Source organism: Cyprinodon variegatus, unplaced genomic scaffold (genome assembly GCF_000732505.1).
Source record: "Cyprinodon variegatus isolate N-32 unplaced genomic scaffold, C_variegatus-1.0 Scaffold510, whole genome shotgun sequence".
Taxonomy (NCBI): domain Eukaryota; kingdom Metazoa; phylum Chordata; class Actinopteri; order Cyprinodontiformes; family Cyprinodontidae; genus Cyprinodon; species Cyprinodon variegatus.
Genome location: NW_015150963.1, coordinates 387,543 through 403,766, shown reverse-complemented (window position 1 = coordinate 403,766; position 16,224 = coordinate 387,543). Strand labels below are relative to the sequence as shown.

General features: G+C 38.3%; 1 protein-coding gene across 4 annotated transcripts in view; it reads left to right on the top strand.

The window, feature by feature from the left end:
• The first annotated feature begins 4,865 nt into the window (after positions 1-4,865).
• prx (periaxin) overlaps positions 4,866-16,224 on the top strand; it is a 42,556-nt gene continuing 31,197 nt past the window's right edge. For 2 of the 4 annotated variants that reach the window (XM_015390749.1, XM_015390748.1), the window contains exon 1: positions 4,867-5,009. In XM_015390749.1, the coding sequence (XP_015246235.1) occupies positions 4,952-5,009 (58 nt within the window). In that variant the 5' untranslated portion in view covers positions 4,867-4,951. Of the gene's footprint in view, positions 5,010-13,857; positions 14,077-16,224 lie in introns of those variants that run through there. The other 2 variants (XM_015390751.1, XM_015390752.1) reach the window with 2 other exon arrangements.

Here is a 16,224-nt window from a genome sequence, read left to right as displayed (position 1 = left end):
TTGTTGTTATTTAGTTTGTTGATATGCATGTATTCTCATCAGCATACAGCTTTCCTTGCAGAGTCAGCTGACAATAAACCTGTCAATTAAGAATAAACCTGTGAAAACCGCACAGTGTTGGGCTTTCGGTTTGTGCAAAATGTGATGTTGGACTTAAAGCCTCAAAAAACGGAAGAAAAATGAAGTTCACCTAAATGTTATATTGAGGATTAAACCACTGAAAGGAAGGTCTTTATTTAATCAAAATGTTTGTGGGCCACATGAACTATGAAAGCTCTTTTCATTTCAACCAGACAACATATGATTTAGAAAGCAGCTACAAGATGGTCCCACCTTTTAGAGCTTCTCTTCTTCATATTACTGATATTTATTATGATGATACTGATGGTAAAATGTACAGTTTCAAAACAAGCAGCACATGCTTCTTTCTTCTTTCAGATTCTGATAGAAAATGTAATCTTATTCAGATCAGAGAAGTTGCTCAGAGTCTACAGAAGATAGCTGCTCACCTCTGGGCTCACCTCTCAGGAAGTGGCCCAGATTAACAGTTAAAAAGGCATTTTATACATCTCCAGTCTGCCACATCATCATATTTTACATCATACACGTTAGCAGATGAGTAGACATCCATGGCTCCAGCCTTATCAAAATGTTAAACTTTGTTCTTAGCTGAAGGACACCGTTCTTATTCCATTTCCAAATCTTTGCCACATACAGAATGAAGATTATAACTGTATATCCGGACACAGGAACTGTCTTAATTAAATAAACTATTGAGGAAAACATCAGTTCTGACAAACAACAGGCAGCTAATATTAAGGTGTATGAAAACTCACACATCACCAATGATAATTATCCTAACAATTCCCACTGAAAAGGTGACGTTTTGTCTAATTGTCTTCAGGGTTGTTGTTGAACATTATGGCGTGCAAACTGGAAGCACGCCTTTATTTATGCATAACATTGTTACAAAGCTGTTGATTTGAAGGAAATTTGAGGACTCAATGTGCAATTCACTCTCAGTGAAATGACCCCAAAGCATGATTCTACCACCACCATGCGTGTGCTGTGTTTAGCTCTCAAGACTTCCATCCTAACTCCTCTAAACACATTACTGTGTCCGAATCCACTGAACATTTCTTTAGAGCGAATTAGGCTTTTCTATCAGAAAATTCTGCAAATTTTAGGCTAACTTTAAAGTATTTCTTTCAGAGCAGGGGGTTTGTTTTCTTTAATAGCCAACCTCTTAATAGGCAGTGACAGAAAATCTCTTTGGAGGGTTCACTGTGTTCCAGCAGCCTTTATCATGAAGGACTTGAACCTTTTAGGTATTATCAATCTGGTAAAAACTGTTTTAAAATAAACTGAATTAAAATAAACAGCTGCTTGTTGTGAAAACTCACATGCCTATAAAATAAATCTTAACTCCTTGCCATTACTTAGATAATACACCACTAGGAAACCAAAAATGCAAATAGCCTTTAATTGACATGGTGTTTATCTGTGCTGCTGCTCCTAACAGCCAAAGAAATATAAAAAAGGATTAATGGCTAAAACCTCGTGCTGGAAAAGAAGGAGCTTAAAATGAGACGGTTTAGCTTTAGTACCTGAGCTGTGAGTGGGAATGATGAGAAGAAACCCTGCTTGATCCATCTGAGTCATTTTTCTGTCAAACCCACAGGATTCTCAGGGTTTCAGCTCTGCAAAAATGAAAAGTGTGCGCACATTTTAGTGTGTTCACATGCTGACTCAGTCCTCAATGACTCAGCTACTCTGCACTTTGTTCGGATTATCTGAGGCTTATTGCACAGAGACGGTGCTTCACATAGAGAACCAACACTGTTTGTCACCCTGAGGTTTAATGAATCCACATAAATTCTCTGTCATCTTCTTATTAAACTGAGCGAAAAGCAACTTTTAAATTCTGTGAAAAGCTTAAAGAGAAAGCAGAGAGTAAAAAAAATATTAGTATCACAAAGTTATTTAAGTGATCCAAGTGATCCTTTAGGGATAAATACTGTAAGATCTAGTTTTGTTTAATGATAACTGGTGCATGTGTGATTCTGCATAACTTAGCTGCAATTACAGGTGAAAATTCTCCTGTTTTGAACAAATTGTTCCAGATTACGACGTGTACCCCACCTTTGACATGAGAGATGGACAAACAGTTAGAGTTCCAACATTTCATTATAACTTCTGATTTACAAGTCAATTCACAACAAATGATAATCAGTCTTTAATTCATAGGTTTTGATTGCCTGTCATTAAAATAGATTATTTAATACTTTATTTCAATAAGTGTATTCAACAAATAAGATCATACACTTTTTGGGAACTTCAGTCACATCTTACTATGATTGAGCCTCAGCCGTGATGATAATTTGGAACATTGGAGGAACATGATGCAGGTTTGCTTTCCAGATTCCCAATTTTCCCCAATACAAGGCGCTCCCAAAGGATGGAGCTTTAAATGACATCCTGACACTTTCTGCTGAGCTTGCTACAAAGACTTAAGACCAGCCCCACCCACCACTTTTGCCTGTGGAAGCTCCAAAGGCAGACACATTGAGGAAGGGCGATCTAATTGAGAGGCCTTGAACCAGAGGATACCTAGATGTCTGTCCCTGAATGCTGAGTGACCACGGTCCTCAAACTCTGTTCAAGGAGAATGTGGAACCAGAGATCTTATGGACTGGATGAACCACGAGGCCTAACAAAGGACACTGGTAGCCTCCCGGCCAGGCTATCAGTCTACGTCACTAGAAACTCTGAGACTTCCTGAATGTTTATGCTTAACTTGGGTCAAATAGGATGCAGAGTTTAGTAACCCACTGTTACCAGCTCTTCTTTGACGGATAACCCTGGGTATGATATAGGGTGTGACTATGTAGCCAAGCCAGCTACTACGCAAGATTGGAAAACTGAAAGTATGTCAGATCATTTTTGAAATGACAATATTTCTTGGTAGACCCAGCATAACTTAGATAACTTTATTAACCTCAACAGGGGCAATTTGATTGATCAGTACATGAGACAAACAAAAACAAAAAAATAAACATGTAATAATATAAAGTAAGATTATTAAAAATAAATTGTAACAGAGAGCTGGTGCACCAAACTTTATAATAATGGAAAAATAGAAAGCTAGTTAAAATATAACATAACAGCCTTCGGAAGATGCAACCCTTAAATTGGGAACTTGGGACACACCCACACAGTCAAATATGTCTACATAGATATTTACTCTCTGCTCAGAGAATGTTAACCTCACTTTGCGAAACAAATCCCTGGTGAATGGAGTAGGCAATTGAGAGCGAGTTCAGCAGCATGTCCCGTTGTAGCTAACGGACAGATTGTTGTTTACTAATTGGCCATTGGATAGAACGCCTGTATGGGTTGGTGAGCAGAAGAACAGCAGCCATTTTCCAACATTGCAACACCAGAGGTCAACAGCGGAATCCTCAAAACAAGCATCAAGTTCAGCTGAGGTGCAGACTTTGCTGTGTATCATAGGAAACTGCGATATTCAGCTCTAGCTGGACAAGACATGGGAAGGTGTTAGCGGGGAAAATGCATTTTGTTTGCACTGTTGTGAAGAACGGAACACAGTGCTGACAGTCGGGGTTTCAAACACACCTCAAGCTGTCAGATAGTTCATAGAAACACAACAGGTTCCACGCTGAGAGCGAGGTCAGACGGAGGGCAGCTGTGTGGAGCTTGAATCATTAGAAACACATCGGCAATTATTAATACAACCCAATAAGGTCTAGATGAAGGAGCTATACATGGTGCACAGCTTGGTTGGCTGAGGTGAGAAACCAGCTCTCCTATAACATGTCATTAGATGACCACATATGAAAAAGTCCTCGTCTCTAGAATTGTCCTTCCATGTCCGAGACGTTGCTCCTGTCAGGAAGGGAGATAAATGGAATATGATTTGTAAGCTCCTTAAATAGCTCAGGTATCAAAATATAAAGAAATTGTCTCACATACTTAAATAAAATATCACTTATTGCTAAATCAGATTAAAGTCTCAATTCATGATAACATTTTTCAAACAGCTTATCAAATATTTTTGGTGTTTCAGCCTGTTTGCCCTGAATGATACAGAAACGCCCCGTCTGTGCTGAAGGATGCCATGTTTGACCTGAGGAGAGGTGACATTTTTTTTTTTTTTGCAGAAAAAGTACAAATATGCGATTAAAAAACAACAATAATAGCCTGAAACTAAACCCTTGCTATAAAAAAAAATTTATTCCGATCTAATTTTAAAAAAAGGCAATGCCAAAACAGCTGAATTCTTGGGTTTGTATAGAAATTTAGATCCAAGTTATCACCAATGAATACTTCGTCTAGCTGCCGTCCTTGTGGTGAGTTTGCAGTCATTTTGTCTGAACAACATCCAGAGTCCAGCCCCTCTAAGCCCAGAAACAAGGCCCTACTGGTTTACAGATAAAGCCCTCCGTACCAGCAGACAATAGAGCTGGGCTTTACCAAACGTCCCCTCAAACTGCTGACTGTCCACTACTGCTAATGCACTCCTGCTCTCTCTTTATAGATTCGTATTTGTCTATTCTTAACAGCAAAAATTTACAAACCCAGACATTTGAACGGAAAGAGTTCTTTCACTCAGGAGCTTTCGAAAAAATGAAAAATTAAGTTGACTGTTCTTTTATATGTAGATAAAGTAATTAAAAAGCATCTCATCCACCCATCCATCCATCCGTGGTACTCTCCACCCTCTTTCCCTCTCATCGTCTGTCTATTCAGCATCCATGCTGACAGTGTAACTCAGTGTCCCTCTGACCCAAAGAGTCAAGCTGACCCTCCAGTCGCCTCCAACACCCACTGGCCTCCCCCGGCTCTGCTGCAGAGCTCACCCGGCTGCGCAGCCTGTGTGTGGGCTGTTCCGTCGCTTCATTTCATCCATTTACGCCTCGTGCTGCGGATCATGTGTGAGTGTCTGCGTGGGATATTCAGAGTCACCTGGGCACCCTCCTCCAGTACAGGTCAGATTGAATTAATGTGAAGTACGAGAAATGAAGCAAAATGTAACACAGTGATTATACTTTCAGCTTGATTTGGTTTTATTCATTAAACTGTATAATATTGTGTATTTACTCATCAAAGCTTATGTTGCTATTTGTTTTTCGTGCTTTTTAAAACAGATACATTTGTTTAACCATCTAATATACCTGGTGTACCAGAGAATTACTTTAACCAACAAACATCAGCTGAAAATGTCTAGAAAACTGTCCAAGACAAGAAGTAAATCCTGAAATAAAGCAACTTTAATCAATTTTCCTACAGTCCCTGACTGTTACACATCAAAGGTCAGAAGTCAAGGAAACATCCACTTCATATTATTTGTGTTGCTTTCCACAGTGGACTAATTATACAACAACAACCTCATTTTATATAGACTAAAATATGCACATCAATTCCCTAGATGTCTCATTATATGATAAAATAATAAGACAATGAAGGTTCCTGCATGTCTTTTAATAACTTAAAAAGACCTATGCACTTTGGGTTGCTGATTATGATTGGCTGCAACTTACAGTATTTCTTTGACAGCAATAATTAGGATTGCAACAGAGAACTTTTTTTTTAATTTTATTTAGAACATTGGAACAATCAAAGGAAAATAGTACATAGACTGGAAATGTGGGACTGTGGATTCACATAATGAGCAATCCGTTTTAATGTAAAAAGACTGAATTTAGAATAGAATAGAATAGAATAGAATAGAATAGAATAGAATAGAATAGAATAGAATAGAATAGAATAGAATAGAATAGAATAAAAATACCTTTGGTGCTGAATGTTCAGGAAGTGCCTCTCCACCATGGTCTGGTCAAAGATTGGAAACATCTACTGTACACCACAGCTGTCGAGTACGGTGGTGGCAGCATCATGATGTGTGATCCTCATGCTTTTTACAGAGAAGGTGAATAAATAAAGAAGGAACCCAAACTTGAAGCTTTTGGCATTTCTTAATCCTCTCGTATATCAGCTGTTGGATGTTTGGATGTTGATGGACACTTCATGTTCTTGGCCTGGTTCTCTGACAGTGGTAGAGGAGTCTTCCTCAAACTGGACAGAGTAATAGAAAGTAAATTAAAGTCTTCAGCCTCTCCTCATATCAGCAGCCAGGTGGCAGCAACCTGGCCAGAGTTGGACATTCCAAGGGGAAACAATGACAAACACACCTAAAGTGATTATTATGGATAAAGCAAGCAAAACCTTGGATTTTCAAAGTGGTCTTTACCTTTAAATCTCTGCATGTAATGCATTGCATTGCTCTTGGTAATTTAAAGCACGCATGCAGATGTTCAGGTAATAAAATCTATTCTATGATTTTCTCTACGCATTGGTCTTGAGTTAGGCTGAAGCCAGTATGAAGCTTGGCTTGTTTGTAGTTCATAACTTTGCAAAAAAGTCTAAAACGTTTGCACTATACAGGCCTGACCTTCCAAAGTTTTGCTTGTTTTAAGACGTGTGAAAGCTGATCTTCAAACTAGATGCAAACCTTTCTGTGTTCATGACTTGATGAATATGCAGACAGTATATTTATGACCAAAGGGCAAAATCATGGCTGGGGGATTGCAGGTGCAGATTTGGCATCTATTTTTAGCACATTTGAAAGTAAAGTTCAAACTTTCTCAAAATATTTTTTGGAGTCATCGTAGCGACAAAGGAGACCTTGGTACAATGGTAGACATTCAAGAGGGGATCTATGTGCAAGTCAACATACTTGGATTGCCAAAAATAGAATTCTTTGTATACACTGTGTATACAAAAAGACAATAAAAGTTGTCAAAGTCTAAATCATGGAAAATATTATTATTAGGAAAAAGGATGTTTAGGCAGGCAGAGACATATAATTGCAGCGGGAAGCAAACAGTTTTTATGCAACTAAACCAAAACACCATGACTGAACTTAAATATTATATCAGGGTTATAAACAAACTGAACTGAATATTAACAGCCTCCAAGAAGAAGGAACCATCATGGAGCCTGTAAAGAGACACTAGATGTGTTTCCATGAGTGTCTTTTTATGCGCGCTTAAAAGCATAGAATCTATAGACTGATAAAAAATGGTAAACCTTCATTCAAGCGAGACGGTTTTAAACTTTTTGTAAAAATAGTAAATGTCCAAAAAGGAAACACTTCTCAAATAAGTTCTGATATAGTAAACATTAACCTGACAGGACTGATCAGCATGTGTTCACTGCAGGCATCCTACCCTGAATGTAATTAAAACACTCACTAACACCTTGCTCTATTACTAATCTATGTGGCTTGCTACCTCTGCTCCCTGTTTATTACAACATGAAAGTATGATGAATTTACGATTTATATGATTAATTTGCTCCAAACTAGAAATGTGTTGTTTTGTTGTAATATATTTTAATAGTGAGCAGTTAATGTCTGTTTTTCCAGGTTTTATTAATATATAAAAACACTTTTTTTTAAAATTATCTGCTTATTTTTTAGTCTCTAGTGGCCTTTCTTTTCTTATTTCTGAATAACAATCTAGTTGGGAATTTTGAAAATAAATCTGTTATAGTATTTGCCAAAAGTATGAATGTTACTTATTAAAATAAGAGAGGTGTGAAGTGTGAAGTAAGCTATGCACTCACACTCATCTATTCCCATTCTCTACTGCCAGCCGGTCAGCAGGTCCTCTAACCTTTTCTCAGCATTAGCAAACATTTAATTCACCTGTTCAGAAAAAAAGATACAACCTCCACTTGGTCTCTGAGTCTGTTTGTTTCCTGAAGTCGCCACCAGCTCTCAAAAGGTTTACCAATGTTTGAAGTTAAGTCAAGATCTGCAGCAAATCCATCATGGACATATAAGATGGTATTATCAGCTCTTGCCTTGAAACAGGACAGGGGTTGAGTTTGCATGACGCTGTTTAGCAGTACAAAGGAACTGTGCTGCGTGTGGCCAAAGTTAAAACCAGAGGTCACCTGAGATCATTAAACTTAGGGTATACACATAATGCTGTAAAAGTCCAGTTTTTATTGGTCATCTATGGGGCCCAGTTTCCACTGGTCCCTGAATGTAGAGTTACCACAGAAAGTGTCCATATAATTGTGCAAACAGGTGTGGATTCGGCCAGCTCTGATTTCCTGCCTCATTTAAGTGCTGACGAGGATGTAGTTGTGATCTGGTGAAACATCACATCTATCTCCTGGCAACCCACCATCTCCCCAACCCCACCCCCGACAACAGCTCACCTTGTTGGCTCTATTACCGGTAATCTCTTCTTTCCCAAACTAAGACACTCATGTCTAAAATGATGCTGCAGGGTGATCTAACCAAGATCTTCAAATAACCAAACAATATGTTTTACCACTAATATGGTTTCCAGAAGATAACTCCTCCCTTCTGTTACCCCCATTGCCTCACCCTGACTCCCTCTTTCTATCGTCTGACCCAGCCCTTGTTTCAGGTCCCAGGCCTCCCCCATCTCTAAATCCTGGCTTTGTGAGGGAACTGGGCTGAAACAATGACCATGTTAGCTGACAGAGTGTTGGCTGCCTGATCTGTGCTGACAGCGTCTCCTCCCTTACAAACCCAGCCATGCCCGACAGTCAACTGCTGGATGAATGATGCCAGCTGAGTAGAAAAGGTGTGTGGTAGGTTGGATAGGGAAAAGCTTTTAGCTGCAGACAGGGCTGCTTTCCTACAGGTGTTTTACAGTTTGGTTTACCTTGGGCTAATAATGTGTTTTAAGTTGTATCGCATTATGGAAATAAAGTGGACTAATAGCTGATCTATAATTTGGATTTTAGATTTTATCCTCCTTTCAGCTCTCATCAGGCCAGCTGAGATTTTTGTCAGCTGGTCTGATGAGATGGATTTAATGATCTATCTTAAATCAAATGGATTTAAGATAGATCTCCACCCATGACTATATGATTGATTATGTAATAATTTAAGTTGGAAGCAGATGTATTAAATAAATATGTTTAGTTTACTAATTGTTTAGAATGTTTCTTTTAATTCATAATGCAACGATTAAATCAGGGAATTATATGGAGTGAATTTTTTGCCAAAACATTGCATACAAAAAAGCATGTTGCACACACACATAAAGCATGTTGCAAACACATAAAGCATGTTTCACTATCTTGACACCGGCACTTTTCAGTTGTTTTGATTGGATGGTGCTTCCTGCTGTCAGAATGACAATTCTTCATTTATCACATGACTTTTGGCAGAAACTTGCCGCGGAGTGTGTAGAATTGTCTCGTACGCAAGGAGAGGCTGTTTTGTATGCGAGCAGAGATAATTTTGTACTCGGGGAAAATTTATAAATTATATTTTGAGTGCAATGTTAGAGTCCGGCTTGTAAAACAATTTTTTTTTTTGTGTGCAAAATATAAGGACAGTTATCACACAGTTTTATTTGTGTGTGATATTTGAGGAGAGTTTGTAACACAAGTTTTATTTGTAAACAATAAGGTTTATTTGAGTGCAACATGCTTTATGTGTTTGCAACATGCTTTATGTGTGTGTGCAACATGCTTTTTTGTATGCAATGTTTTGGCAGAAAATTCACTCCATAGAAATATAGCAAATATATGTTAAAGCGGTACTAAACAACTTTCACTTTTGGTCCATTTTGGCTCCCCCCAGTGGACAAGAGCTGTACTGTTTTGGCTGAAAGAAGACAGCATTTCCCATGATGACCTTCGCAATGGTTGCAAAATTATGATCTCCCGATCCCCTGCAGTTGGATTAAGCTACCTTTGTTTGCAGTGGCTGTGTGAAAGATGAATGTCGATGAATTGATGAATCTAATTTTGGTGAAACAATGTCATATGATAAAAAACATTTAACTTTGGTTTTGTACCGCATTACTCCCAGCACCCCTTTAGAATTAGAGCTTATTCTATGAAAAATATTATTTTTTTAAATTACATAAAGATGGGCTTATCAAAGCTAACGCATCTATTTCAAATCTATTAAGGATCTTCCATGTATAAATGTCAATTATGTGCCTTTTGAGTCTTATCAAAGTACCGTAGGTTGAAACTTTCATTAAGGCTCTACAGCATGAGTCTTAATTTTATTCATGGCATCCTACATCATGAATCCCGTACTCAGATGCAGCACTGAAAGACAGTTACTAATTGGGATCCAGGGGAGGATACAGCTATTAACATTCATCGATATGGTGTTATGTTACCCTTTGGACCTATTCTAGTAATGACTTCCACTAACAAAAATACATCCACATCTCCAACAGAAACTGCTGAGTTTGTCAGCATCATTAAAACAAAGCATGTAGTTTGTCTGTGGCTGAACATGGATAGCAGAGGGAAGTGAAGGTAGGCTTTGCTCATTTTAGGCATGTTTTAAAGATGACTCTCCTTAGCTGGAAAAATACAATATCCATCATAGATTGAGCACTTTCACAGCTTCAGCTCACAATCACTAATCTCAATATTGCATTTTAACTTGCAAAGAGGATACTGTGCTACTCCGGAAATAAACCCTTAAATTATGTTTTACAACCCCCTTAATTAGGCTTTTATTACGCTCTAATTGAGGAGATAAAATATCCACTGAGATCTCTTTTACCAGAGTTTCCTGGATAGCAAAAATGACAGCACATGTCATAGTTCACAAAATTGAATAGAAAATTTAAAAAAGTAACATTTAGAATATGAAGGGCTTGGGAATGAGGATTAAAATGCAGGAGTTAGAATTAAAGTAACAGCATGAAGATGTAAAAGGTGTAATTATTGGAGATTTAAAACACAGGAACTTTAAAAGAAATAAATAATCTGAAGTTGTTGTACTTAGAATGGAACAGAAGGCATTTAGAGTCACACCTAGCACCAAATACAAGAAACCCCCAGATTGTTCTAAAAACGAATAATATTCTCCTAGACAAGCTTCTCTGTGTTTTTAATGTCCTAGTGTGGCATTTATCTGCCATTAAATGGTCCAATGGAACAAACTGCAACAAAATGATTGCTCTCCCTTGGCTCTGCTCTTGGAGGATATTTAACTTGGGTTTAATCACAATCACCGTCTGGTACACATGCTGTACATTCCTTTGCTGAGCTCAGATCAGAAGGGATTCACACTGTCCTGCTGAAATCCAGGCAGAGACACACACAAACAACTACACGCACAAAAAGCAGCTGCCTCCTTTAATTACATTTCACTTTCTCTAAAATGAGATCCAAGCACTGCTGTTTCTATTTTTTGCTGCTTGACTTAATAATAACTTCCTGACATCATCATCATCAGTTGGAAAATTCACCCAGAGATTTGTTCTGTGCAAAAGCAGAAATATCTATTTTGGTATAATCCATTTTTTTGTTTTGTTTGTTGGTTTAATCAGGAAATTCAAACACAAAATGACTTATTTGAGGAAAATAAACAAATATTTGGGGAAACCTTCTAATTAGTAAGAATACACATTCATTTATTCAGAGCTTTAGGGTAGCTCTGTGACTTTGGTGCAAGTTGTGCTACAAACAGATGAAGAAGTGTAATTATGTTTGTCAGAAACATAATTACCATATTTCCTCATTGTTTATAATGACTTATTATATTCCCTGGGTGGAATAATGCACCTGCTCAAGCTTTAAAATGTTCTCTGTAATCCACACAGGTTCAAAATAAAGCATACAGGCTCACATAACCCTCTTCCCCACTGAAAATAGCAGGTTAACACGTGGTTTTCAAGCATGGGTCGACCGGCTAACAATCGGCATTTGGCTCCCTTCCCATTGCCAAAAAAAGCTGGGTGTGACCCTTTGCTGGCAAGCTGCGTGGCCTCTGTCCCCCCTCGGCTGTGTGTCTGGTGACACCATTATGCTGGGTTAGCTTTGATGATGTCTCCAGTGCAACAGAAATCAGGAAAGTAAACAACGGAGAGCATCATGGAAGAAAGCCAGGGCATAAGTCAGGGTGTGTCCCTCTGAATCCCTCTCATCATTGCTGCTCAATGTTTATCGAATGTAAACTGAGTTTTTTCAGTTTGTTAGATCAGACATGGCTGCCGCTGTGTGTTGACGTCGGTACATTACGCTCGTATCATGTATCATATCATCGTATCATGTAAATTAGTGGGTCAACCCGGCTCTGAACAGAGTGGAGTCAATTTTAACACGGGTTGTTTGCCGAGTCCTTTGACCCTGGTAGACACGCGTCAGTGAGCTGTTCCCACTGCCACTGAAAGACGATTGTTCCCAGGTTTAAATGTTTTTTTCTGCCAGTGCAGAAGGGGTAATAGGCTGAGATGCACCACCACGAATATTTGGTTAAATGCTTCACTCAAGTTGTACCCTACACTCACTCTTTTTGTAGCCATCAAGAAGCTTTTAGTATCTCTCTGATTAGGTTTGAGTACTTAGCAGGATGTCCACACATTTTCACTGCTACATAAAAGTCCTGGGAAATTATCCAAGCTTTGTTTGTTGGAACACGTGTGTCCAAGTCTGTCTCTCATTGAGCAATCTCATTGTTGAATTAAGGTGAAACTGAAGAAATGAGAGTTCCTCCTCCTCCTTCATTAATCCATCCACTTGTTTAATCTGTTAGTGCAAATTAGGCCTTTGACCAAAAATTTAAATTACGATTTTTTTAAACCAATGTTTTTTTATTTGATTTTTGTTTGCACTAACTCAAGCATGAAGGTGTTTAATTTAAAAATTTCAGTGTTTTTGTTGCCTTGAAAGCTTGCTTGTCCATTCCTGAATGGACAAGCAAACTTTGTGTGAAAAAATTTATCTGCAGACCTGCGCTCTACCGTTCTTTGAGGGAACAAATCCACTTTAAATGTATTACCACCACCGAAAGGGCTGCAGTGAAAAATGTTGTCTCTTACTATTGTTAAATCTAATGTAACCAAAATTGAATGTCTCGGAAAATTGCATTTTGTTAAATTGCAATTGTATTGCAATTGCAATTAATCGCCGAGCCCTAGTACCAATGGCAGCAAAACAGACCCTCAGCATGATGCAGCCACCTAGTCTGATAACCGGCCTGTTGTTCTGAGGTTTAAAAGTGTTGTTTTCCTCTCCTACAACCCAGAGGTTGTCAGTTTGGCTGAACAACTCTGTCTTTTCTCATCAAGAAACTTTTTTCAGAAATGTCCTAAACCAACCAATATCCATGAATAATTTTTAAATAGTTTAAGTCAGACCCTTAAAGATATGTTTAATGTGTAGCTTTTGAAGGTACATTGAAGGCACTTTTTTCCAAATATATTTAGGGATGTAAACTTAACTATTAGCCTGCAGGTATAACTTTAAACTTTTGCTTGCAGTTTGTGATTTGTTTTATTTTTGTTTGTTTTTTTGTTTTTTTCAATAATTTAAGCTGTTCTCTTTGGAAATATTTCCACCTTTAAACAAAACAAAACAAAAAGCAAATCAAAAGTATCTCTAAAGTGTATGTGAACCTTTTGTTTACACCTAACTTTATAGTCTGTAGTTCATCTATAAAACATGCTATCAGATCTATACCGCTAAAAAAAAAAAAAAAGCCAGAACAAAACATAACACTATAGGTTTTAATTTTCTTGACTTTATTGTCTTCTTAGTTATTTTTGTAGTTCTTATACATTTCATTTTAATCATCTACAAAGTTTTTATTCTGATTCTGAGTTCTGTCAGTGCAGCTTATTTAGACAGGCAGCTATGTCAGACCTCATGCAGTTCTCCACCCTCTTTTATTATAGTAAAGCAGCCCCACCTCTGCCTGCCCTATTATGGGAGCGTCTGCCCACCCTCCAGCCAATCAGCTGACTGAATTCCTCCCTCCAAGAGATGCCATGGGTCTGGACTAGGCCAGAAATTCAGTTAGGGGAGCAACAAGCTGGCAGCTGGGTGGTACGGGGCAAAGCGCCTTAGTTAACAGAAAGAGGGGAAATATATCTGATAAAATAAATACCAAAAAGAAGGTCACAGATGCTGAGTGATGTGAGGCGAACGTGAGACACAGAGAATCACAGAAAGAATACTCAAGTTCTGCTGCAGGTGGAGGTGTGTCACCTTGGAGCTTTGGAGGAGAGGCATTAAGGTTGGAAATTAGAGGTAAGCCAGCTGCAGGTGGTTTAATTATCTCTGTGCTGATGTCTGAGAGCTTTCTGGTAATGCTTTTTGGGGAAAAGATGGCTTTGGGGAGTAAAGAACCCACAAGCACTGATAGAAAACACAACAGGTGGCCCTTTATGTTACAATTAGTGACACTGATTACTCATTTTATGAAACAGGAGTGAAATTAAAACCCTTTTTCTGGCAATAGCTTGGCTGCACTTCATCTGCACTCAGCTACTGTTTAATTTTTACTTCAAATTACCCGGAAACCTTGTTTAATTTTTTGAAATGTCAGTATAACTTTTGGCAGCCTGAGAGTCGTGCAAAACTGTTTATGAAGCAGCCTGCAGACTCCACAAAGCTTATTTTGGAGAGTGCAACAATGGAGCGCTGTTGAAATACAAAGACAGTTTAAGTGAGACAGCTGCCGCTTGTGTTTATTCCAACATGCCAGTAGCTGGTTCTGAACACTCAAGTATTCACTTAGGTTTATGGTATTTAGTTGCAGCGTGACATGTCACTGGAATTTGGTTTACTTGCACAAGGAACTTTTAAATATTATTGAAATCATCTTTATTACTTTTTGTTTCCTTTTGAATATTTTTGCCAGTATACCACCCATAAAACCCAAGTATTTAACTTTTAAAACAAAAAAAAAATTAAAAATACAGCACTCTCTCTGGGTGTTCAGGCGGTGTTCTTACTGGCAGAAGGCAGTCTGTCAAATAGCTGAATCTGAATGTTACACGGCAGCAACAGCTGCAGCATGACAGTCATAGGATCTGTTTGTTCCCCCAATTCCAGCTCCGCCACGAGCTCGCCCCTCAGCTTGGTATGCCCGATCCCCCAAAGTGGGTACTAAGATGCAGCAGCCAAAGGATTCTCTCTGTGATAGAAGATATCCAACATATGTGTGTCCCTGGATTATATAATAAATCCAGTAGTAGCTTTTAGATTGTAAAAAAAGACCAAAATTAGACTATTGATGCAAAAGACAACCTGCTAGGTGGTGGTTCTGTTGTTAATGTAGGTTATCATGTTGCCTTGTGTGAAGAAGAAATTACTCATCATTCTAAAAATAAGGTAGTGGCAGCATCATGCTGTGGGGAATGCTATTCTTTAGCAAGGCAAGTGAAGCTGATGGAAGCCAAACACGGAGGATGCTGTCAGAAGTGCAGTGAATGGATTTAAAGCATATTGATGTACTAGAATAGTCCAGTCAAAGTCCACAACAACAGTAACCATCTGGAGCAAGACTCTGATACTACTGGTTAAAGATATTCTTAATCTTGTTAAACTGTTTTATGAAAAAACATTTTGGACAAGAGAAAATATTTTTGCCCCTGGATGTGAAAAACTGATTGAGAGTGACAGATGCTTTTAGTTGAAATATATTTTCAGTTTTTTCCTGAAAATATATTAAAACTTCAATAAAAAAAAAAAATTTTTTTGGTCGAACACAAAATCTAAATGTAAACTATAAAAGTTTATGGTGTACAATAGAAGACTCTGTACATGTCATTTAAACAGCTCATGAAGTGTTAACTTGGGGAACAGATGCTTTAATGCTGCACAAGCAGCAGGGACGTGTTGTTTAGTTTGAAGGGAAATCATTTCAAAACTGAGATGATGGATGATGATGGTGATCACCAGTTTCCTGGCGACAAACTTTGGGCGGTGGGCAGCGTTTTGCTTGGACCAGAACTTATGGGTCAAGTGGTGTCATGAGTTGACCTCATGAGGAAACGCCGCCTGACGTACATGCAGAGGTAAACATCCCTCAGAGCGGTCAGGCGCTTTTACAGGAAAGATAATTTATTTGGAAAAAAAAAAAAAAGACTCCAGAGCAGATGCTATCATCACATTACAGATGATATTAAAAGCTTCCAGTTTTTTTATTTTTTTTATTTCCACTATCTCTAGCTCATCCCATCAAACAATAGAGGCTAGATTTGAATCGGTAAGATATATCTTTTTCCTGTTTAGATGGAGGCATTTCCTGTCCACAGGCTGACGCCTGCGGGTGTGCCTTCTTGTTTTCTATGTGATGTTTAAGATTTGGGCGGGAAACACCCTCCAATCTATCTCTGTAATCACTACTGATTTAGAAATTGAGCTGCTTGGAGGCTGATTTTATCTAAAGAG